General features: G+C 41.4%; 1 protein-coding gene across 1 annotated transcript in view; it reads left to right on the top strand.

The window, feature by feature from the left end:
* The window catches only part of SPTBN5 (spectrin beta, non-erythrocytic 5), a 133569-nt gene extending 107819 nt beyond the window's left edge, over window positions 1-25750 (top strand). The window contains exons 48-63 of the mRNA XM_032793850.2: window positions 410-606; window positions 1265-1469; window positions 2257-2451; window positions 3215-3370; window positions 5739-5956; window positions 7613-7802; window positions 9340-9516; window positions 10870-10974; window positions 11515-12123; window positions 14904-14975; window positions 16502-16588; window positions 17023-17114; window positions 17353-17438; window positions 19073-19208; window positions 20611-20738; window positions 23786-25750. Of these exons, the coding sequence (XP_032649741.2) occupies window positions 410-606; window positions 1265-1469; window positions 2257-2451; window positions 3215-3370; window positions 5739-5956; window positions 7613-7802; window positions 9340-9516; window positions 10870-10974; window positions 11515-12123; window positions 14904-14975; window positions 16502-16588; window positions 17023-17114; window positions 17353-17438; window positions 19073-19208; window positions 20611-20738; window positions 23786-23931 (2799 nt within the window). The 3' untranslated portion in view covers window positions 23932-25750. The remainder of the gene's footprint in view (window positions 1-409; window positions 607-1264; window positions 1470-2256; window positions 2452-3214; window positions 3371-5738; window positions 5957-7612; window positions 7803-9339; window positions 9517-10869; window positions 10975-11514; window positions 12124-14903; window positions 14976-16501; window positions 16589-17022; window positions 17115-17352; window positions 17439-19072; window positions 19209-20610; window positions 20739-23785) is intronic.
* The last annotated feature ends 211 nt before the right edge of the window (window positions 25751-25961 follow it).

Here is a 25961-nt window from a genome sequence, read left to right on the forward strand (position 1 = left end):
ATGGCCTTCTAAATTTGGAGGCCATACTCTGTGCATTCTCTGATTGTACTAAACATTTCACATTATTTAGGACTTACAATAGAACAAGAGGACTTTCCCACATATAGAAGGCTATAGATCTAACTCAGAAGGCAAACAAAATCCCAAACCACTCTTGTGACTTTTCATATTTGGCAAGTACTTATACAGAGAGGAAGGAGATAAAATGCTTCCTCAGTTACTACATGACTCTGAGTTTTGGGTTTAGTCTCATAATTTTCAGAATGAAAGCTACTTTATTGCATTGCAAGGTCACATCTAGGTTGCTGTCCGCTATCAACTTTAGATCTCTTAGAGCATTACTGCTTCCCAGGTTTCTTTCTCATGTGTGACTATCTGTGTCTCAAGTTTATCCCTGTATTTCCAACAGCTTTTGGAAGTAGAGTCCTGGATGGCAGAGAGGGGGTTCATCCTTGAGACTTCTGACTGTGAGACGAATGAAGAAACCACCCAGGTGTTGCTTCGTAAACTGGAGGCTACCAAGCTGGACGTGGAAGGGTTCAAGCCCCGAACTGATAAGCTGCAGGAGACTGGCACCAACCTAATAAACAGTGACAACCCAGAGAGGTAGGAAAATGGAACCGGATTGCTGTTCCACTTGTAATAGAAACCTGCTAGAGAGGTACAAACTGAAAAGAGAGTAGCCCGCATTAACCATTCAGTAACTCTGTCAGAAACACTGTTGTCAGGAGACATTTTAAAGCCCTTCCTTCCCACTCCAACAAAAACATACCTTTCATTTTCATGATTTCCTGTTATTCAGTGAATACAACAGAACCACATAACAAACAACAAAAGGTTATAGATTTTAGCCTCGTTTCTCTGGCTCCTGCCTACTTCCAGCAGTTCTCATCCAGACCTCATTTGTTTTAAAGGATCTGAGCTAACCATGTCTGGGAATTAAGCAAATCAGTATTCTTCGTAATTCATTACTTTTCTCTTTCCAATATGTTTTTCTGTTGCAGGGGAGGGAGGGAGGAGATGGGAAAAAGGATCATTCTCTGAAATAAAATATTTTAATTTCCTGAACCTATTGGTTCTCACACTTTTAACATAATTCACCTTTTACTAGATTCTTCCTTCTTCTTGTATTTGTGCTGCTGCAAGTTCAGCTTTGATAGCACTAGAGGGCTAAAGAGACACTTACAAACATAGTAGCAGAAATAGTTTTTACTGGTTAAGTACTCTACCCAATGACATGGCTGCTGATTGTTACTCTTTACAGTCCAGCCATGCTTCTGAAGCTCCAGGCTGTCCTAGAAAACTACAAGTCTCTTCTACAGAGAGCTGAGACCCAGAGGAGACACCTGCAGGAACAATACCAATTGTACCAGTTTGAGAAAGAGATCCAATTAGTGGATGCCTGGCTTTCCAGCAGACAGGCTGTGGCAGAATCAGATGACTATGGGCAGGATTTGGAAGATGTTGAGGTAAAACGCTTCCTGTCTGGTAGAACTGGGAAGATATTTGCTTTATTGTATGTATAGCTGGTTGCATTGAAGCACAATATACAAACAGAAATTAAGCAAAATTAGTTTGTGTCTTTTACACACATTGGGTCTAATTTTGCCTGGTTAATCCATTTGCAGGGCTCTCTGAGGCAGCGTCAACCAGAGGAGAAAGTTGGGGCAAAATAAAGCTGTCATATCCTCTTTTCGTCTGTGGCAGAGGGCTGCAGAAGACCAGCATAGCCCAAAAGGGGGCCCAGCACTGGCTAGAAAGGGGCTGGGAACTGGGGTTCTGGTTATAAATCTGTAGCACCCTCAGCGAAAAAGCCTGAGATAGAGCATCCATACCACTAATTGCTTACCCCAGAGTTAATTTCATTTGAAGGCGCAATGGTGCCAGGCTGGTGCAGAGAGGTGTAATTTATACTTGCTTCACTGAATGTATACTTTCAACAACTATTGCTTGTGGGAAGAGTCTGAATTGTTTGCATTTGCATTCCTGCTCTTGGCTTGTTCTTGGTTGACATATCAGGCCATCAAGGAGATGGGTGATCTCTGTGTGACATAAGATGTTGATTCCTCACAGCAAGAGGTGCTTTGTTCTGGGGATGAGTGGAGGAAATCTGACTTTCAGAGATTTACACTCCAGGAAAGTTCTATAGGACATGGCAGAGAAGTGATCGGTTCCCTTTGCCTCCTTCACGGTTGTTGGCATGGGTTTGTAGAAGTTCTTTATATTTGAATCTGCCTCCCCATCCTTTTTCTGCAGGTGCTGGAGAAAAAGTTTGAAGATTTTATAAAGGAGGTGAAACCTCTGGGACATACTAAGGTTTTCTCGATAAATGAATTAGCATCCCACCTGGAGAAAGAGTGCCACAGCCAAATAGGAGATATCCAGAGGAGGACCCATCAGGTCAATGACACATGGGAGAGACTATGCCAAGCCATCCAGACGAGGACAGAGGTATGATGCACACAATTAAATAAAATGCACTTTGAGCACTAAAGCTTCTGAATGTTCCTACTTCCCTTTCTGACTCATCAGGCAGGTGCCACTGCTGTTCTTGGAATGCATTTGTAGTAATAGCAAAAAGGGTGTTGCAGACAGCTCTCTTTTTTCATTCAAATATTGCCTTATAGCCTTTGCTGACCTGTGCATTATCCTTGACGAAAATGGATTTGGTATTTACCAGTTATTACATATAGAACATCTTTCAGATGAGGCTTAAAACTGAAAACTAATCACTTGTGGTCCTTAAAATCCTTCAACACTTTTTGTAAGAAGATAAGTTTCAGGTCCAATCTCCTGGCCAGTTCCAATATATTCTGTCTCCCGAAGCTTCCTGCAGCTTCAGATCAATATGGTAACACAAAGAACAGGCCCCAGGATTTGACCCAATGTTTGTGCTTGGTATGTGCACAAAGTAAAATATATGATGTCCTTAACTATTAATTTCCTTGTTAAGCAGATGGGTTTAACTGATGTGGCAGTTAAGTACATTATTATATCTTAGCAGCTTTAGCTGTTTGTTTAAAAACAGGTTTTTGATCTTGGAATAAAGGTAAATATGTATTATAGTATTTTTAACCATGTGCCTCTGAACAGCTCAGCAGCTCCAGTGTTACCATACTTTGCATCAGTGTGTCACTTTAGGCTCCTTAACATCAGAGCAGAGTGGCACCTTGCCTAGTGGATGATGCCACTAGTGAACCATTTCTTTGTTCAGAATCTGAGAGCTGCCCAGCAAGTTCATCAGTATGACCATGATGTGGATGAGCTAAAGGGTTGGATGCAGGAGAAAGAGGCAGTGGTGGACATAGACGGTTATGGATATGACCTGCCAGGTGTGCAGACCCTCCTCAGCCAGCATGAAGGAGTGGAGGTAAGTTGGACAGCCTTGAACACACAGGGAGAAAAACATAAATGAATAAAACCAAGAGACCCTCACCTGACTCAATGGCATCTCAGACTGCTCTATTTACAGAGCTATGGAAAATGTGTCTGATCCATTACTGCAGTGTCTATGGTGCCTCATGCAAGAGGCCTTTCATCCTACTTTTAACAGCATGAAACAATATTAGTAAGAACATAAGAATGGCCATACTGGATCAGACAAGAGGTCCATCTGGCCCAGTAACCTGTCTTCCAACAGTGGCTAATGCCTGGTTCTGCAACATCTGAAGTGTGCGGGGAGAGGGATAAAACATACAATCAAATAAACAGTGCTAACGAGCATTATCAGCTGGAATATTTATGAAGGCAACCTAGTAAGAATGGGTCTTGAGGAGGGGTTTGCAGGAGGAGAGCATAGTAGTGTTGCAGATTAGTTCAGGGAAGGTGTCCCATGCATAAGGTGTGGCATGGAAGAAAGCACACAGTCTGTTATAGGAAAAGTGAACAATTGATCAGGTGTTGCAACCTCTTTTTGCTACTTCTGTGAAGCTAAGAAAAGGTCCAAGAGCCCCTCTTTAGAACAGAGGCAGAAGGAGGACATGTGTAGGAGTGATATAAGAACATAAGAACGGCCGTACTGGGTCAGATCAAAGGTCCATCCAGCCCAGTATCCTGTCTTCCAGCAGTGGCCAATGCCAGGTGCCCCAGAGAGAATGAACAGAACAGGTAATCATCAAGCAATCCCTCCCCTGTTGCCCATTCCCAGCTTCTGGTAAACAGAGGCTAGGGACACCATCCCTGCCCATCCTGGCTAATAGCCATTGATGGACCTATCCTCTATGACAGTGTTTCTCAGACTTGTTCCATTGCTTGTGCAGGGAAAGCCCCTGGCGGGCCGGACCTTCTTGTTTGCCTGCTGCGTCCGCAGGTCTGGCTGATCGCGGCTCCCAGTGGCTGTGGTTCACTGCTCCAGGCCAATGGAAGCTGCTGGAAGTGGTGCGGGCCGAGAGACATACTGGCCGCCACTTCCAGCAGCTCCGATTGGCCTGGAGCAACAAACCGCAGCCACTGGGAGCCGCAATCAGCCGAACCTGCAAATGTAGCAGGTAAACAAACTGTCCCGGCCCGGCAGAGGCTTTCCCTGCACAAACGGCGGAACAAGTTTGGGAACCACTGCTCTATGAACTTATCTAGTTCTTTTTTGAACCCTGTTATAGCGTTGGCCTTCACAACATCCTCTGGCAAGGAGTTCCATAGTTCTACTTACTGTATTTTTCGCTTCACTTAATAGGCTTTGAAACTAAATTCCAACCCAAGCTCAAATAAGTTCAAAGCCTTAGTTTGAAGTGGATGTGGAGTCTCTAGAGCTGCAATACCAGTGGCTCCTGGGACTGCCAGCCCATTGCTAGAAAAGAGGCCGTCGGAGCCTGATGTTTTGCTGCCATTCAAAGGGCCTATGTTGAATTCTGGGATGTGACTTCTTGCTCCTTAGGCCAGCAGGAATTGCTAGTCCTATGAAAGTAATACTTAGCGTCACGGAGCATGGTGAGCCTAGATTTTGCTGTGCCTAAATTCCTTATTTTTCAATTTAAATAGTGTCACAGGCTCTGGATTGGGAGCAGACAATCCCTGTGGGCTGGCAATAGGTGTTTATGATGTAGGTGTTTATGATGTTTAGGCCAGATGAGAGAGAGGTGAAAAAAGGACTTAGAGAGCAGGAGAATTGAGATGATCCCTTAGAGTCTAGCTGGGGTGCTGTGGAGGCAGGGAAGGAATATCGGGTGTGTTCTGAACATGCTGGACTTCCTCTAGGTACTTTCTCAAAACAAAAATTAAAAGATGAAATTTTAGAAGGCAGATGTTCTGCTGGGAATTGCTGCACCCTTACTTTCCTGACTATTTCTCTCTCCTAATCCTCGCCCGATTCCTTCCCACTTTCTTCAAAGCCAGCCCTAGTGTCACTGATCTGCATTACAGGGTAGTACCTCCTCCCCCAGTTGACACAGCTGACTCCTCCCTGACCTCCCCCCAAATACATCATTTATATTAGAAACACAGTTTTTGTTGGCCCACGGAGTGAGACTCCCAAGGTATCTTCTACCTTACTGCACTGTCCGCCATGACGGCTCTGAACAAGCTTGTTCAATGGTGAATGTAGATGAATCCTGGAAGGTAAGTGGCAACAGGCAAAGTAATGAGTTAGTTTCTCACTCTGTGGGATCAATTGAGTGGAAGGAGCCTAAAGGTCAAGAACAGTCTGAGATCTGCTTTCAGGATTATTTCCCTGCAGTGTCAATGCTGAAGCAGAACCTAATGCTCTCAATTTCATCTTGTGATCAATTGCTTCTGTGTTCCAGAGAGACCTTGCAGCCATCGCGAAAGAGCTGAAGAGGATCCAAGGGGAGGCTCGACGTCTCAGCCGGCTCTACCCTCAGGCCAAGGAGAACATAATGGAGAGACTCACAGAGGTGGATGAATGCTGGGAGAAACTGACCATGAAGTCTGTGGAGAGGAAGGAGAGGCTGAGCCAGGCAGAACAAGTCCAGGTCTACTTCAATGACTGCAGGGAGCTGATGTATGTGTTGGGCCCTTTTTCTGGCAATGGGGCCTTATTTTTGTTTTCGCCAATGCAGTCTTCTAAATTAGACACTTGGCATCGGCCATCCCTGCCCCCGTCTCTCTGCAGCTTCCTTACAGCTCCCTTTAAATGATAACGCAAAGCATCTTCTCAGCTGCAGTGGCCAGAGTTGACCCCACTGTAGAGAAGACAGATACTTTGGTTCAAACTAATAGGGTTGTTTCTGGAGCCTATCACACATTGGATGTGTCTAGCACATGGGACCATACCACTCTATGTCAGCACAGTGTTACAGACCCACCACATTTTGGACAACTTAGATAATACCTCTAGTGTCTTGGAAAAGCAAGCACTTTGGGTAGTTCAGTACTTTGGGGTCTGGTTTCCAAACATTGCTGATTCTACATGAGGGCATAGTCCTTTCCTCACACCTGAATACTCCAATCCCTGTGCAGCTGTACAGACACCTTTGCTCCCATGTGCAAGAGTCAGCACAACCATTTCACAGGCAATTCTAACACAGCTATTTCAAGCATGTACAAAAGTTGAAGTATTTTGTGTGGGAGCAGGGAGGATATAATATGAATAATATTGCTTGCATGTGCCTGTTGTGGTTTCCCTTCTGCATAAATAAAAGAGCTGTGTGGGTACTGGAATTTCTATTTTGCAGGAAATTCCGTTATTTTGAAACTGGGTTTTGTTCCTAATCTGAACAAAACATTGAATTTTGAAATTTCCCATGAACTGAAAACAATTCTGTTTTGGGTCAATGGCAACATTTCTTTCAGATTAAATCAAAACATTCCATTTTAATTTCAACCGTTTTTAATTTTTGATATCATAAACTAAATTTCAAAATCAAAACACTCCATAGTGATTTTTTTTTTCCAAATCAGGTTTTTTTCAACATCTACACTTTCCTGTAGAATGTTTCTATTTCAGTGAAATGGCATTTTCCATGGAAAATGTTTGCCCAACTCTATTAAGTATTCTGAGCATTTTCCCAGGAATACAAATGTGTTCTTGGTTTAGGAATATTGTGTGTAAGAGTGTGTAGGTGGGGATATCCTGCTCTGAGGTAGCTCTTCAGCTGCTGTAAATCGGCTCCATTGAAGTCAATGGCGCTACCTTGTTTTATACCAGTTGAGGGTGTGGCCTTGTAGGTACATGCTTTTGCCTAACTTTGTGAGTGAATATGATTTCATGTATGAGTGTTAAGTATTCTTGTGCATGACACAATGTGAAACTTTAAGTATGCATATAAATGCCCAGTGCATAAAAGCACTGTGAATATATACAGGAGATATTCTTCAGTGCATGTAGTTTCATGATTCCCTTCTCTAACTATCTGAATGTGTATCATGTTTGTCCCATAAGAATAATTTAATTATTGATGGGGCAAGGGTATGTCTGAATGTATGTTTATGCACTGGAATGTGTCCCTGGAGTGTGTAAATGTGCATATGGATGTGGATATCTACCAGAGTATGCACATATGTGTGTCCCTTGTATGTAAATAAGGGCTTGTAAATCTGTGCCTATATCAATGTGGATGTATAAGCTTGTGGGCGTATCTGAGTGTTAGTGGGTCATTCCATTTTTATCCTCATCAGCTTTCTGTGTTCACTGGCTCCTTTTGATTCCTTTCTGTAGGGTTTGGGCCAATGAGATGCATGCACTGGTGATATCTGAGGAACTAGCAAGCGATGTTCTTGGCGCTGAGCTGCTAATCAAGCACCATGAAGAGTATAAGCGTGAAATAGAGAAGCAGTGGTTAAAATATGAAGATATGCAGCAGGCAGGGAACAACCTGGTGAAGAATGGACACTTCATGTCTATGGAGGTATGCTGATGGTGGGTTAAACATTTTAAAAAAACAGTCAGGTAAGGAAACAAACTTAGTGGGCAAACACCTTAATTACAATATTATAAAAGTCTAAGTGAAGCATCACTGCCAGAAATGCTATCATATATAAAGAACATTCAGTAAGTGTTCAGGAGGGAACTAGACTTCAGCGCCCTCAGAGAGTTCATGCCTCTCGGGGTTTCACATATATCTGTCCTTCAAAACAGAGAAGCTAGATAGGAAACCCAGGTTCTTTAATATTAAATATGAAGACAAATTTTGCATAGAGATCTGAATAAGTGGAACACCATTTAGAGTTGTTCTTATCTCCTTCAAAATTGACTCTGAATCTAACCTGTAAAATTACAACAATACCTAGATTGAAATATTGCTGGTGGTTGTTTATGCTGTGCTGGAGGCCTACATCACACTATACAGTGAGGAATATGTGCCACACAAACACTATCCCTTAAATCTTATTGTCTAAATGCACAAACAGTAGGATAAATAGAATGCAATGCAATACAGAGCAAATACAGAGAGGGGTGATGTCTTTGCACACTTCAGAAAACATGTGATTGGGATCTGAGTTACTACAGAGAATTCTTTCCTGGATGCTGGCTGGTGAGTCTTGCCCACATGCTCAGGGTTTAACTGATCACCATATTTGGGGTCGGGAAGGAATTTTCCTCCATGGCAGATTGGCAGAGTCCCTGGAGGTTTTTCATCTTCCTCTGCAGCATGGGGCACGGGTCACTTGCTGGAGGATTCTCTGCAGCTTGAGGTCTTCAAACCACAATTTGAGGACTTCAATAACTCAGACATAGGTTAGGGAGTTGTTACAGGAGTGGGTGGGTGAGATTCTGTGACCTGAATTGTGCAAGAGGTCAGACTAGATGATCATAATGATCCCTTCTGACCTTAAAGTTTATGAGTCTATGATTCTTCAGGAGTTTTACAAAGGAGAAAAGGGCGAGAAGTAACTTTGAAAAACTCTAAGATCCTGTTATCTAAGTAACTTCAGAATTTGGCCATTACAATGACCCCAGGCTTGTCTTGAGATTGTAATTAGATCTGGAGATCATGAAGCTAAAAGAGTGTTTGGAATTTGTGAAAGATCCCATTTCTGTTGCAAACAGAGGACTAGACAGTTTTCCATTGGTATTAAAAGATAAATCAGAGTTGTCATGCTATGGCCAGATGAATTTGTCTTGTTGTTTGGGTATCCATTAGTTCAGTATTATAAGTTACAAACTGCAACATCTGAGTTAAGCGTGGCCCTGGAAGAACATATAGCAAAGTACTGGTCCTACCTACACGGAATACGCATACAGATACAGAATATAGTATGAGGCTAAATTAATTCAGGCAGGCAAAAGGCAGACTCAGACTTCCTTTCTAAAGTAGTTTGGGATCACAAAGTTCTCTGGAGGTCATGTATGGGTCACATGATCAAATTACAAGGTAGATGGCTGTCAAATGAAAGTCTAAGTCAATCTTTTATCTCCCTATATTGTAAATGTTGTTTTCCAAGATTGAGGAAAAACTGTCAGAGTTGTCAGAACTGATGAAGAAGGTGAAGGAGAGCTGGGATTTGAGGAAGGAGCTGTATGAGGAAAACTGGGAGATCCAATTACTACGGCGAGAGCTGGATCAAGCAGAGGCATGGCTGGCCGCCAAGGAGGGCTTTCTCTCAGATCCTAGCTATGGGGTGAGTAAGGACAGTATAACACTATTAAAATGCACCATCTCAAGTAACCGCACCCCTGAGAGATTGTGTTTTACGTTAATCACAGTCAAAACATTGATGGATGAGTAATGCAGCTTCGGGATTCTCAAAAGGTAGGTGCTATGTCCTTTTAAAGGGTTTAGGTTGGGGCAGGAAAAGTTGTTAATGGGGTAGTGACCTGTTGTGGCAAAAGATTGGGGAGAATTCCTTCCCATTCCTTCAGGGGTGGCTCTAGGGATTTTGCCGCCCCAAGCACGGCAGGCAGGCTGCCTCCGACGGTTTGCCTGTGGAAGGTCCGCCAGTTCTGCCGCTTCGGCCGGCCTCCCGCAGGCAAGCCACCGAAGGCAGCCTGCCTGCCGCCCTCGCAGTGCCAGCAGAGCGTCCCCGCAGCTTGCCGCCCCAAGCACGCGCGTGGCACGCTGGGGCCTGGAGCCGCCTCTGCATTCCTTAGCCTAGTCAGGGATCCGGAAGAAGGTTCTTACCCCTTCATATGAGGAAAAGAGCCTGATTTGAAGAGAAGGGGTGATTTTTCCTCTCTTGGAGGGTGAGGGGATTTGTTTACGTGGCTTTTCCAGCTTGCCCTAGAAATCCTTGTTCTTGCACCAACTTCAACAGCTTTCTTCTGTTTGATGACCATATTATGGTGTCTGAGAGGGTGGAACAACACTGCATGCACTTGGCTATGGAGGCCCAACACAGGGGCAACAAAGGATCAGTTGTGAGATCCCTGCAGTGATCATGGGCAGAGGGCAAGACAGGAGTAAACCATGTGTCTGGCATAAACTTTAATCCAAGCATTTAACCTGGGTGCCATTGGTTATACTGTAGCAGCCAGGATACCACATGGAAATCATGATACCTTATACAAGCCATGCTAGTGGTGATATTGCAGGGCCTTTATTCCACAGCACAGAGGAGAAGGAGGGAGAGAACTTTCACATGAACTGTAACATTTTTAAATAATTAGTGACTCTTACAGAGGATCATCTCACTGTGAAAGATACTGCATTCCCATAGTGGCTATCCTGGTGGGTTCCAGAAAGGATGCTGGTGGCTGACAAAGCCAGCAGCTGGGGAGAAAGAAGTCTTGTCAACTGAATCTTTATTTTCATGTACCACATTCAGCCCATGGACTACTCTTTTTAGAAGTGTAGGATGAGATTTTGAAAGCCGGCTAGGGGATTTAGAAACGAACTCCCATTAATTTTAAAGGGAGTTATGTGGCTAAATGTACTTATTTGTTTTGAAAATCTCAGTCGTAGTCTTTTCAGGAACAGTTATTTTTGTCTCACAGGATTCCTGTATCTATTGTTGATTTTTTTTTTTTCCACTCAGGATTCAGTGTCTGATGTAGAGGAACTACTGAAGAAACACCGGGACTTTGAGATGATGCTTGCAGCCCAAGAGGACAAGTTTGTACAGCTGAACAGGAAGACAAAGGTGAGGGGGAAGAAGACTGATGGATTAGTAAGTGAGGCAGGGGTTTGTCATGGAATGAGATGGCCTTTTTAGGAGGCTGGGGCTCTGCTGCTGCTGTGCTAAACTCAGCTCACCTCCCAACATGGAGATTAGTGGTAAAGGATCAGGTGACTAAGAGGAGACCTGCCCGGAAAATAAGAGCAGACTGTAATTCAGAGAAGATTAGGTTGACTGAGGAAGACTCCAGGGAGAGCAGACCTGGAAGCTGGTGCTCTGCCTAGAGCAGGAGGGCAACAAGGAAGGCAGTGATCATAGGAAGAGGCCTTGGGAAGAAGACAACAATACAGATTCGACTACAGACACCAGAGCTGTTTAGAGTTCCCAGGGCTGGGAATCCATAGTACCATCCATAGTTGGGCCCTGTGCTGTCAAATACATTTTTATAAATACCAATACCATTTTTATAAAGGCCAATAGAAAATGCATCTGAAGGTAATCCTAACTTCAATTTACATGTGCACTCATAGATTATGTCATAGATGTAACCCTTGTGTCTTGCAGAGGGAAATGAAGATACTGAAGCAGATTTATGCTGAGGAAAATGGGCAAAAGGAGAGAGGGAAAGTCATTAGGGTCCCATCTCTGAGAAGGAAGCCCTCAGACAGAAGGATGCCATCCTCAAGACTGATAGAGCTAAAGAGAACCAGACCATTGCCATCTCTATCCTCCTCATCCAGCCTCGTCTTGAGGGGTCCCCTTGAAACTATTGCCTCTCCAGTCCAAAAGTCCACAGAAGCATTCCAGCAATTTGGGTCTGAGGAAAATCCAGAGATGTTGCCCAACACCAATGGAGAAACGAAAGGTGTGAGGAGGCTCAGTGAGATTAACACTCAACCTACGCAAAAACTGATGGGCCTGCAAGTCACATCCTTGGGAAGCCACAGCTCTCCTTCCAGTCCAGTAAACAGACGAAGTGCCACTAGTTTGTCAGAATCATATTCCAAGGACCTCTTATCATCCCATGAGAAAAACCTTAGCAGTTGCCCCATCTCTAACCTGGAAATAAAAGTTGTGAAGACTCCACCTAGGTCTAGCCAAAGTTCATTAGATGTTTCTCCACATTCACCACAGTCAAGTTCCTCTCTTGAGAGGTCAGAAAATGACCTTTTGGTAAGTTCATCTGCATTCACAGAAACTCTACAGCCACCCCATTGAAGCAATACCCAGATCTATATCTTACTAGCCAACATAAGGAGCGTGAGATAACTACAAGATTGACCATATACACATATATCCCTAGTGGACTCAAACAGCAAGAAACACTTAATGTGCCTTTGCTATATACTTTCTAAATTATCCAGAAAGATAGTGATATAAAGCAGTTGTGTGCTTGCAGTCTATGAAACCTTTTTAAATGCCTCACTTCTATAGACATTACTGCTACCTAATATAGCAATGAGTGCTATTCTCTCTCTTTCACTAAGTCTGTTCTGACTGATATTTTCTTTATACGTTCTTGGCATGATATCTAATCCCCATGATGAGACTGTTAGGTTAAATCTTGTCCAGCAATATTTTAATTGAATTTATGTCCCAGAAAATATATCTTGTCATATATCACTCTTCACTTTAATGAATAACAAATAGCATTAAAGTAGACCAACTTAATTGAAAAATTAATGAAATATACATGAATAGGACCAGATTTTTGGCTGTTGAAAACACGTTTGCGCAGTTGCATTCACTAAACCTCTCATTTGCTTGTGTAAATAGTGAGTGCCAAACTAGATAATCTTATGCCTTCAGTAATTTATATTTTGCATGTAGCTACTGATTTGACTGCACACAGGTGGGTTTTTTGTGTAAGATTGAAGGAGACTGATTCACAAAAAGACTATTGATTTAATTATGCAGCCAGATAGAACAAGTTTGAACAGTAAAGGTTTTATATCCTATAGGGTGATCAAACAGCAAGTGTGAAAAATCGGGATGGGGGCGAGGGGTAGTAGGCGTCTATATAAGACACAGCCCCAAATATCAGGACTGTCCCTATAAAATCAAGACATCTGGTCATCCTAATGCCCTAATACATTAAAAAATACATTTAAAGAACTTTACAAACTAAGCATTCAGTTGTTAATAAATGCCAGAATTAGAGCTGACTGAAAAACAGAATTTCCTTCCTTTGGGAAATTCTGAGTTTTCTCAATCTCATTTCATCCCAAAATGATAAAGTTGAAATGAATCATTTCAATAACTTTCCATCAAAAATTTTGACAAACTCAATGGACTCCTGCAATGTTTCTATTTTCTCTAATCAGCATTTTCCAGTGGAAACCTGATTCTCTGGAAAATTTTCAATTAGCTCTAGATCAGATAAAGGTTGTCTGTGCAACCTTAATCTGGCTCCTTTGTGCATATGCATTATTATTAGGCTTTGCAGAATCTGAGGGGTTTTAAAATAATTTAGATGGATAACACTGATGCTTATTTTTAAGCATTTGTTTTAGATTTCTTCCCACTGAAAATGTATATAAATAAAAGTTATGGGGGGATTAGACAATGGGGAGTGAGACAATAATTGTTTAATGCCAGTAGACATTGAGATTCAAAAAGTTAAAGCTTCATAACCATTATAATACAAATAGTCCACATCATATGTCAAAACATACAAAATAAATATCCTTAAAATGAACTCTAGTAAGTTCTTAAGCATCATTTTTCTTACTTTGCCTATCTGTAAGTTTTGATTATCAATAGAATTTTTTTTTAGGGGGAGGGGGTTGTGCTTGTATGGTGAAATTGACATTTACTGTTAAAATTCCAGTCCTTTCAAGCCTAATTATGATACAGTCCTAGTTTCTCTACCTGCCCCTTTCTCCGTTGGCTCTTTGTCCCAATCTTTCCACTCGTGCCACCTTCTTCAACTTCTTCTCTATCTCCCAGTCTTTTTTTAAAATGAGCAAAACAATATAGTTTTCACATACCTCATTTTGAGAACAGCTAAACCAGTTTTACTGACATTTTTTCCAAAAGCGTCAGCCTCAGGCAGCCACCCAGAATCAAAAATTTCAACCTGAGTGATTAAAGTTTGGCAAAGTTATGAGCACATTAAAACAAGTTAATATTACAAAAAATGTTGAGGAACCTGAACTGTAGGTGTTGCTACCTGTACCACCTGTAATATACTGGTTGTTTTTTTCTCTATTATCAATCTCTGTGCAATTCAGCACCCTTTTCTGAATGCTAAATGATGATGTTATGACACAAATTGCCATATAACAATCAAACAAAGGATTATTTTTTGCAACAGCAATAAAGAAAGCTAATAGAATATTGGCTAGATTTGTTTTAAGAGAGTTATAGCATGTAAATCAGTAAGCAGCAGCATAATAGTCACAGAAACACTGAGATTACATTTGGAATCCAGTGTCCCAGTTTTGTTACCTCATTGGAATGCAGAAATGTAACCATAGAAGTCAGACAGTGCAAAATAAAGCAGCAGGAATGATCAATAGAATGGAGGGACTCATGCATGAGAGGATATATTGACAAAACAGTCTATTTAGAGAAGTACGTTAACTAGTTAAAGTTTATTGTAAAATTACACTGATGATCTACAGTAACTGGTCAGACCAGTACTAGTGGATATAGGTATACATTGAGAGGGACCATATGAGGATTTTTAAGGATCTCTTAATAGTATTTTATTGGTAAACAAGTGGAATGGTAGTGTTAATGACATTGATCCCCACACATGCCAGAATAGCATAATAAATTGTTATAGAAATATATTAAAATAATGTATTGCATATGTATTATAAAATACTATAGAAAAGGCAAAGGCTAAAGGGAAAACAATGGCCTGTTTGGTATCTATCTCACAGTTGCTTCTGAAGTTTTGAAAAGACTTCTTCAAAGTGAAACGGTAATGTCCTTGTGTGTTTCAGGTTTCTGTAAGTCACCAGAACATGGAGGGGTTACTAGAAAAAAGGGACCAGCTTCTTCCAGGACGGAAGCAGGTAGAATCAGATGCACTCACTTCATGTTCAGCCACCATGCCTTACATTATGACCAAATAGCTACAGAACCTGACTTGGTGGGGGTCGGGGCAGTGAACCTTCACTGGTGAGGCTTTCAGAACCGAGGTCTTGATACAGTTCCCACAGAAGCCAGTGAAAGGACTCCCTTGATTTCAGTGGGTATTAGATGAGGCCTGGAATGAACAAGATGTCTGAATTCACTTATCTGAGGGATCTTCCAGTTCAGGCTTAGTTCCCATTGATGGGGCACTTACGGGAACCTGGGACTAAATGAACATGTAGACTAAAATCCCCTTCAAAAAGAGTGAAGCCCTGATGGCAGAAAAAGCCTCTTATTTAATGAGCTTGGATATTAATTTCTGCTCATATTAGAAGAGGGTGTTTCTTCCAGTTGATGGTTGGGTAGTACATTGGTGGGATAGTTTCAGCATGTCCAAGTCTGAATGAAATTAAAGATTGAATTCCCCTCTTACCCTAAAATAGAATTCCACTTCCAGGGCAGGGCTTGCATCAGTGAAGTAGCGGTGGTATATTTACCACAGCTGGGAAATTTCTGTGCAGGTTTTCTCAGTCACTATCTACTAGTGCATAGATTTTTGCTAACAGAGTCTGTGTGAGCCTTGGACATAGACAGAACTCTTAGACTGATCCCTGGAAATAATTCTTTATCTGAAACTTTTAACCTGACCTAAGCAAATCCACACTGCTCTTTATTTCCTATGCAAAATAGAATCTACTATCACCCTGTTAAGGATACACAGGTGAAACCCCAAGTTACGTTAACTATGTTAGTGAATTCTCATCTCACCTACCCACACAAAAAAAAGAAATAGAATACATTCATAACTTAAATTCTCCTCACATCTTCCTTAACAATTCCCCCTTCCTCTCTCATTTACAAGACAACTCTTGGCACAATAAAGGAATATCATCTTACATTTAGACAGCACCTTCCATCCAGAAGGATCCCATAACATTTCACAAACGTGTCACCTGTTGCTGACATACAACCACCTTCTGGGGTGGAAAGTAGCAGCTGCTTTTAAAACAGTGCCCTGTAAGTGGGGAAGAATTCGATATCCACATTACACTGAAACTTTAGGCAGCTTATAATGACCAAAACTGGAATATGGATAGCGCACTAGAGCCAACTCTCCAATTAGATAAAGTGAAATGGCATCTTCAACAAGCAGAAATAGAATGCTGGGTTTATAGCCTTCCTAAAAGACAGAAGGAACCAACTGTTTAGTGCCTGCTTCCACCAGGCTGTGTCATTAGTTCAGCACTGATTTATGTGGCTCCACTGATGGAATCACTAAAACCAATTCTTACAGTGCATTGGGTTTCCTTAGAAATAGCCTAGATTGACCATTCTCGGCTTGTGAGAGCTGATGAGGTCCCAGCCCCAAGCTGCATGGCTAGAAGCTGCATATAGAAATGGATGTTATTGATGTAACTACAGATATTGTTGTGATTACATTTTATTGTCCTCTTTATTCATGTAGCCACACTCCAGGTCTTGGAATTCCTATTATGTAAAACTCAACAAACAAAAACTTGACTTCTACAGTGATGAAACAGAAGCGTCCAAGGTAATTTGTTTCTTGAATCTGTCAGGTAATCTCCAAAGGTGGTTTCAGATTTGTTCCCTGTTTTTCCATTCTAATCTCCCAATTTCTTTAGAAAGAAAACATAGGATTAGAAGGGGATTAATTTCTTTCATGCATCAGTTGGTCGAAACTTAGTCTGATTGGTGCAGCTTCTAGCTATAAAGTAGAGAAAAGGACTTTTGAGATTTATTGAACATTCTCTTGTTTGATTAATGCCTTCAATACACAATGAAGTACCAGTTCTTCAAACCCTATGAAGGATGGATCTTGTATAGTTCTTCCTACCAGGGGGCCTACTGCCAACGTTAGGAATAGTATGAATGATGGTATCAGTGTGTGCTCACAGTGTGTGGATGAGATTGAATCCTAAAAGGAAGGGCAATTAGGACATTCATTGTAATCTTTTCCTCCTTCAGAACGTAACCACAATCCCATCAATCAGTGTTGCTGGTGCCAAGTGTGAGAGGCTGACTGACTATGCCAGGAAAGAGAACACATTTAGTTTACGGTAAATCATACGCATAGAACTGCTAGCAAAACAGATCTGGCTGCTCTGCAATGTTGCAACTACTCATAGCCATACTTATCCAAGCCTACCTCAAAAAATGTTGTGGTATAGCAAAGCTGAAGAGTGCTGTCTGTGTAGGAATTTGCAGATACTGCAGTTTCTGCCTTTCTCAGTAGGACAATAAGGTAGACTTTTAGACTAATTTGAATGCCCTTCTTCCTATCCCTGCTGTTTACAGGTTGAGTGATGGGGCAGAATACTACTTTGCAGCACGTTCTCAGAAGCTGATGGATGAATGGATACAAGCGCTTAGGAGTGATATAGGTAGATCATCATTCATTTTTAAGGGGTAATTGTTTAGTTTAGTGATGATGACAGGAGGGGTGAGGAACTAAAGGATGTTGAAATCACAAGCTGTCCCTTGTGCGGTGCTCTTCCTTTAAATGTGTTTGAGTGTCTCATCTGCGGGGAGCCTAGTTTTCTGTGATTTTTTTAAAAAGTCTGTGATTTAAAACAAATATAAGAATCCATGATTTTCCACAATTAAAATGAAACACTGAACTTCCCGAGCCACAATATATATAGGTATCAGTTAAACACAATGTTTTATTGCTATATTTTCAATTTTTAAGCAAGTTCAGAGCCTACCAGGGCCATCAGTTATTATTACAAAATAAAATTAACAGAATGATCCAGTCAGAGTGCATTGTTTACTATTGTCGATGGCCCTACTGTTTCAGCCTCTTGTTTTCATTTCTTTGCATTCAGTTAAAGTTTAATGCTTTCCATGTATTCTACAATTGTCTGCTTTTGAACATAATCTGCAGCCTTGCTGCATACAGTATAGAACAGCACATTACCATCAGCATGAAATTTGTCCTTGCCAAGTGACATGGTCTTTAACGGTTATTTTTACAAGTTTTGGCATCTTTTCAAACTTTAGTGATTCATGTCTGGAGGCTGACATGAAATCTGAGATGCATGAAAACAAGAACCCCGCTATGCCATTGGTAACTTCCCTCTGTACACCAGATGCAGTTTATTGAAGTGTGTTTAGCTATACAAATGTAAAATGCATTCAAAAATCAACCACAAGAGTGTGAGGTTGCATGCATTGAATAAGTGATACTGGTACGTTTAGTAAAATGTAGTTAATAGTTAATATATGTTTTTATTTTTTCACAAAATATAAAAACTAAAGATTCTCTGTAAAAATGCAAATTCCATGTTTTTTCGCATTTTTCCGTGGCAAAGATTTCTAGGATCCCTGCTGGTGTGTGTTACCGATACAGAACAGTACACACCAAGGCACTTGATACCTGACGTGAAGGGTACGTCTACACTGCAATTGGACACCCATGTCTGTCCCGTGCCAGCTGACTTGGGCTCATGGGGCTCAGGCTAAGGTGGTGTTTAATTGTGGTGTTGACATTCCGGGTCAGGCTGCAGCCTGAGCTCTGGGACCCTCCCACCTCTCAGGGTCCAAAGCCCTGGCTGCAGCCTGAGCCTGATCACTTGCATTGCAATTAAATAGCCCCTTAGCCCAAACCCTGCAAGCCTGCATCAGCTGGCACGGGCCAGCCATGGGTTTTTAATTGCAGTGTAGACATACCCTGGGGCACCTCAGGGTAGAGTCCCCAGAGTGGCATTGAAAGCAGCCTCTTTGTTGTAGTGTGGCTTGAGTCAAGATACTGGCTGGGGAGGAATGCGCAATGGCTTCTTACATTTTTTCCAGCCTTCATGTAGACAGAGCCCGTGGCTCTTGGTTGCTCCCTTGTGCATCCAATCCTTATTCTGAAAAGCTCAGTAAGCAGTGATGGCTTCTGTGACATAAAGAAAAAGGACAGGAATGCAGTGATACCTGCAGCTCAAAGAAATACACAGTGGATATAGGAATGACTGACTCTGCCTCTAGCTCTGATTCAAACATATTTCCTGTATTTTCTTTGACCCTGCAGGCCACAGTAACAGTTATGCTTCTAAATTGATGGCACAACCAGTCGCTCCAAATACAGAGAGTCCTCAGACCAGACCTTGGAACTTCCCAGGTGGCGGGCCTGCTGAAAGACAAACCAGCAGAGGCTTGCTACTCAGGTGGGGACTGTATTCTGCCGAGCTGGTCTGATTTCATTCTTGCCAGTAGCTAGGCAGTGCTCAAAGACAGGATGATGCCATATAGACAGGCTTGGTATTAAAAAGACCTGCTTAGTTTTCAGTATTTCAGTAGCACACAGCCCCCAGGACTATATTATGCAGTAACTTCTCTGATTCAGTTCATTTTGACAGTTACAACATGCTAAATGCAATTTTCCAATAGGGGTCCTTAACGAAGTCATCCAGATCCTCCCCTTGGGTGATGAACTAAAACTTGGCACACAATGGCCTCTTTACATATTCAAGTGTGAATCTGAGTATCCAAATGCAGCATTTGAACATACTGTTTGTGTCTCTGTGGTAGAAAAATCTGTAAATCCATTTCTGCTGCAAATGGAGCGTGCAGAAATCCTACCAGTTATGACGTGAAAACAGCCCCATATTGTCTAGTCTACTGTACTGGAAAGATCCGTGTTCATCAGCTGTGTGAGCCATAGACCTGTGAAAACCCATTGGCTCCTGGAATGCTATAGCACACACGGTATCATGGAAACCAAAAAGACCAGTTTGATTGTCCCATCCGACTCCTTGTGTTTTGCAGAAGAACTCACTACCTCATGCCTGTTAATGTGATTAGAACTGCAACGTTAGAATTGCTAGAGATTTCACTGAGTTTACCAGAGAATTGAAGAGGGTGTCCTTACCATCACAAGAGTAACTCAACAAATATTTAGGAATTTATTCTTGCCAATCCCCCATGGAGTAAGGAAGAATTATTCTCCTCCTTTTGACTAGTGAGGCACTGAGGCACAGAGAGATTGTGACTTCCCCTAGATCACACAGGAAGTCTATTGCAGAGCTAGGAAATGATTGCAGGTCTCCTGAATCCAGTGACTGAAGCACAAGACCATCCTTCTTCTCTATATAGATTTTGTCAACGAGTACCAGCTGTGTACAAACACAGATTTACTCATGTTGTTCCCATTTGGATAAATAGGAAACTGACTATTTGACCAAAAGACATAACACAAACCTAGTGACAAGTATCAAACTTGAAAATTGTCCAGAATATTTCCAGTCCAGTCACAAAATCTGTTTACCTCCATTATACCATTGTGATAAATGACGATAAAATAATTACTAATATTTTATTTGTCCTTCAAATAAAGTAATTCACCAGAGGTGAGTGGGTAGGTGCATTTTGCAAAGTTACTCCTATTCTATATTGCAGACTGGCTATATTAATGCACATATGTATATACAACACATCTTTTCTGTCCAGTGGTTCTTTTGCTTTTGAAATGGTTGCATGACTGAATTGTTCCCGAATACTTATTTTTACTTACTGATTTAATTCATGTCTGAAATGTCACTGAGATTCTGTGATGCTATTTGTTGATAGGAGAACTCCTTCTTTCAAAGTCAGGCAAGAGACAGAATCTGCAAACATTCCCAGGGAAGCAGAGGGAGACACACATGGGATTATGAAGACACCAAGCTTCACCTCTGTCCAGAACCCTGCAGACATGGGTAATAAGAAACTTTGCCTTGATCTGTGTGAAAAGCACAGTACTGAGATTGAGAAATCGTGTTTCAAAATGTAGAAAGAGGAAACCTGCTATGTCTTAATCCCTCTGCTTTTTCACTTTCTCTGGAAATTTACAAATACATTTTGACTTAGTGACTTTCCCCAGGAGCTTATTTTAGTTGATCATTATACTTCATGTGCCATAGATCTGCCTGTTTTCTGGTTTCACTCCTGCAGTAGTTTTTTCTTTATTGGGATTATGAAATACAGGGTGCTTGTTCTCAGTCTCTCTCAGTCTCTCATGATATATCTGTATCTGTATATAGATTAAACACACACAAATCTATGTCAAAAGAAGGTGAGGCTTTCAGTGTCAAGTACTCAAAAATTAGGAAATGCCAGAATTCAGGTTTCATGTGCAACCTTAATTCAGCTGTCTGGTGCATATGCGTCATGACAGCCTTTAATTACATGATGACATACAATTTTTTTCCACGGGATCCCTGCTTCATTCAGTGGACAGTGCTCATGTTTGACCATAGTGGTTCTGTGCCTCAGTTTCCCATCTGTAAAAACAGGAATGATAATCCCTCACCTCCGAGGGCTGTTGTGAAAATAAATTCATTCATGTTTGTTTCTGGTAATGTTAATGTTTACGAGGCACTCAGATACTGTAGTGATGACCCTCACAGAAAAGCCTATGAGAAAAGTGATGATTCTGTCTCCAGAGCTGGGTGTGAACAGGGTGCAGTGTATAAGACCTGAGGGCACATACTGAACAAAGAAGGGAAAGCAAAGTATCAGATAGGTGTTCAGTATCTGAGCACTGTCCATCCTGGGCACCAAATGAGGCAGAGGTCCAGTGGAAAAAGAAAAAGTGTGTGATTGCGTAATTAAATAGCATATCATAATGCGTACACATCGGAGGTCAAATTGAGGTTGTATAGTGTTACTGTGCATTTTTTTAAAGCAGCTGATATTTCCCACTTCCACTATAGCTGAAATGTTAGTGAAGTACTGCGGGATCCTTCTGGAGGAAAGGTGTTATCTAAACATAAGAGAGTATTTTATCATACCAGTGAGTAGCATTGACTGTTCAGTGAATGAGGAAGAGAACAGGGGAATCCATAAAGATGATGTGAGAAGGGTTTATTCTGTCCATTTATTCTTTTCTTTCTTCTTCAGTATTGGTTTGGACACACAAATGCCACATGCTTTTCAGTGTTTATCTGAACACCGAGTCCCCTCTGCCAAATGAATGGGATTGAGTGGTCAGGTGTGAACTGTGGGCAACCCATCTGAACACTCATGGAGCAGTCGTGCATATTCACATAGAGGAGTGTGACCTAATAAACCTCACACTTTACACATTCATATTAAATAAAATCTCTTTTCTACTAAGAGTTACTTACTGCCTTAAAACAGTATCCCAAGCTTTAGGAGGGATCCAGCATTCATAGACAGCCTCCCACCTCGAGACTGTCCCCCGAGTTCTGGATGGTCTTCAGTTCAACCCTTTGCATTTTAAAAGGGTTTCCTGGTTTTTTTCCTTCAGTCACTATAAATACTCAAAGTGGGAAAAACTACCGTCTTTCTCGTTTTCCAAAGGTGGGGGTTTTCTTTTCAGTCTCAAGTTGTCTCTATGTCTTTCCATTCACTGTAATGGGCCTCCGGTGTCCCTTCCTGGGCTGGAAAATGGATAGTTACTTGAAGCTGGTTTCGTGTAGACACTTTGGGAGGTGTTCCTACCTTCCTGACTACTCACTGCCCTGCTTTGAAGTGGAGCTGAAGTTGCAACGTTGTTTTCTATATATACAAATACATAAATTCATAATCATAGCCTGCAGGTGTATCTCATAATGATTGTTTTGAACATTGCAAGCTTTCGTAAAAGACTATGCTTGATATATATATATTAATACAACACCATTGCATGCAATCAATTGATTGAACTGTTTATTTTGGGGTTTTAAATCTGTTCTCACACTGAAGTCTCTAGACCCTTATTGTTACAGAGGTAACCTAGTTACAATTGTCACTATCAGCAATAGTTGCAGAGTGTCCCCAATCTTTAATGTTTACAACATATCCAAACTAGTTTTTTGTTTCTAGTTCCTTACTATCTCTGCTCTCTGACTAAGATTACACAGAAAACTTACATATAGCAAACTTCCCCCTAGATAGTTTGAGACACCACTAAACAAAGACTATCATTGTAAACACTGAACGCAGGAGCTCACAAAGGAAATCCAGGTGCCTGAAATCTCCCCTGGGAGAGTTTACAAAGCTGGAGTGATTCTACATTCACATCATCCTGGTGAGAACCTAGATTGACTAGGAAACATACTAGGAGTCCTTGAGGGGTGATGAGAGCTGAAAAAGACACCTCCAATAATAGTGTCTGTACAAAGTCCTTTCATGTTCTCATTGCACTGCTTGTTGGTCTTGCTCACAGTTCTTACATTTCTACAAGTGAGAAGTGTGTCAAACATACACAAATTGTTAGCTTTTCTTCCATGCTCCACAGTGCACCCAGCAAAGCAGCTACATGATACTAAAGCAATACCATGAAAAGCCTGCAACCATATCATGAGGCGCCAGCTCTTTTTACCAGAGGGCACTGCCATGGGAAATCTTTATCCTTTCCAGGACTGTGAATAAAAGTTAAATATGTTGCTTCTTGGGCTGATGGCACAAGCCGTTGTCCAAGGAGGAGTTTTACCTATGGCATCTGGCACTGTGAAGCATCATGAAGAGGACACTAGACTTTTGGGTAGTGGTATGTGTACCATGCTAGCATCACCTCCCTCTCCCAGGGCCCTCTGGAATTCAGTGTTACATCACCGTAGCTCCTACCAATCAACAGCAGGGAAGAAGGACTATGGCAACTGAGAATTAAGGTGTGGATGCTAACGCTATGAAATGACTTGGGTTAGCCTGTTGTAGGGAGACCTAACGAGAGCCTCCTTGACATGCACATCTGAGGGGGATCCCATATTTCAGTGTTCCCTATCCCAAGAAAATGAATACAGCACTAATTCTTTTTCAGGAGCCAAGGCTGAGGATCAGAGTGTGCAGACCAAATGCTTAGCAAATCCACTGACCCAGATGAAGGAAGATCTAGCGATTGAGGGCAGGAAGGAGAAACACAAGAAAGATAAGAATGTCTTTCAAAAGCTTTTTTCCAAAAAGTAAGAGCAGCAGCACAAGAGAGCACGCACTCTTCAATTTTCTGGATGAGACAGACTCTTCCCTGTCATAGCACCCTATTGCCTTGGAGTCCAGATGGACAGTGAGCAAGTGAAATGAGTATGGGAGAAGGGAATGCTCAAGCATTGGGAAAAGACACAGCACTTGGAAAAGAATAGAACTGTCACTGTTTTAACAAATTGAACTTGGGTGGATCAATCTACCTGGTTCTACCAGGCCTATAGAAGGCTTTTGTTTAAATTGAATGCTCATGAATGTGAGGAAATAATAGTGCTGGCTAATGTCTGGTATACTCCTTATTCCCACCTGTCATGGGAAATTGTGTGATGATGACTAATGTCTACCAGGGACCAAGATGAGATACAACTGGATTTGTATCCACCTATTGCATAAGCTGCACTTTGATCCCAAATCTCCACAGATGAACCATTAGTATATTCACCCTGTCCCCCCACCCCACACAATGTATCCACCCAATGTCTTATTTTACCTCTAAGTTCTAAAAGAAAGGTGCTGTTGATTCCATTGTATACAGTTGTGAAAGCTTAAATGCACACAGCTTGCCATTATTGTTGTGAGTGGCACTCTGTGGAATCATAATACAGAAGTGTAAGAACATGGAATCATTCCATGAAGTGACAAGAATCGTTTCTGCAATGCTTTTAGCTGTCACCATGGAAAGAGAGAGAGGAATATTTCCTACTCATATTAAACTTTCAGGTGTTGCTAGATTCTTGCAGAGCTCCCCATCAACTGCCAAAAACAATTGATTCAAGAACCTCAAAATACTGTGGGGTTCAATTTACTGTCCACAGCTCTGTCTATACCCTCAGTTTCAGGATTCTTTATTTATTATGCAAATAATTTTAAATAATAAAAGGGAGGGGGGCACCAGATTTGAATGGAATGTAAGTAACTGTGGAACTAAAATGAATGACCTCCTAAAAATGATGTATACTTGTGTGTGATGCTAGCCAAATAATCATGCAAAGTTAAAAACTTTAGAACAGGGGTCAGCAACCTTTCAGAAGTGGTGTGCCGAGTCTTCATTTATTCACTCTAATTTAAGGTTTCACGTGCCAGTTATACATTTTAACGTTTTTAGAAGGTCTCTTTCTATAGGTCTATAATATATAACTAAACTAATGTTGTATGTAAAGTAAATAAGATTTTTAAAATGTTTAAGAAGCTTCATTTAAAATTAAATTAAAATGCAGAGTCCGCCGGACCGGTGGCCAGGCCCCGGGCAGTGTGAGTGCCACTGAAAATCAGCTCACGTGCCGCCTTCGGCACGTGTGCCATAGGTTGCCTACCCCTACTTTAGAAGCTGTGTTTAGATGACAATTTCTGAGGCTGTTTGAGGGGAGATGCATTCACCCCTTTGCAACAGGCAAATAATGTATAACAATGAAGTCCACCTGTCTTAGGTTTTTATATGGCAACTACCACCATGGGATGAAAGCCTAGGAAAGGGATCGTATGGTAGGAAAAATCTGAATGTCATCTGGTAAACCATTACTGCAGCTATATGCTAATACTTCAAATTTGTCAGCACCCATGCTCAAAGGGTTCTGTGTGCTTTAATAATAAAATACAGATACAAAACTTGGGTCAATCTAGCAAAGGAAATCAATGGAAATTCTGTCTTCCTTTAATTGTTGTTAACTGCAAACTGTGTTCTAATGAAACCTCAGATTTTTTTAATCGATTCATTTTGAACTTCTTGTTCAGTTGCTAGTAAAAAGTTTAAATTAAAAAATTTTTCCTGCTTCTATTTGAATAAAGTCACCCAGTGGTAAAATTATGGCATCTTTCAATTGTCTGAATTCTTAATAGCCTCCTTCAAGAACCTGTTTTGTGCTTTTGACTGCCAGCCCACTGGGAAAGACTGAAGTAAAAGTAGATTTTTCACTTTTTTCCCACTCCAACGCCAGTTGTGATACAGAATTTCATTCCTTCCCAGTCTTAAAATCAGATATTGTAACAAATACTTTAGAGAGTGCTCATAGCAAATG

The sequence above is a fragment of the Chelonoidis abingdonii genome, chromosome 4 (genome assembly GCF_003597395.2).
Source record: "Chelonoidis abingdonii isolate Lonesome George chromosome 4, CheloAbing_2.0, whole genome shotgun sequence".
In the NCBI taxonomy this organism is placed as follows: domain Eukaryota; kingdom Metazoa; phylum Chordata; order Testudines; family Testudinidae; genus Chelonoidis; species Chelonoidis abingdonii.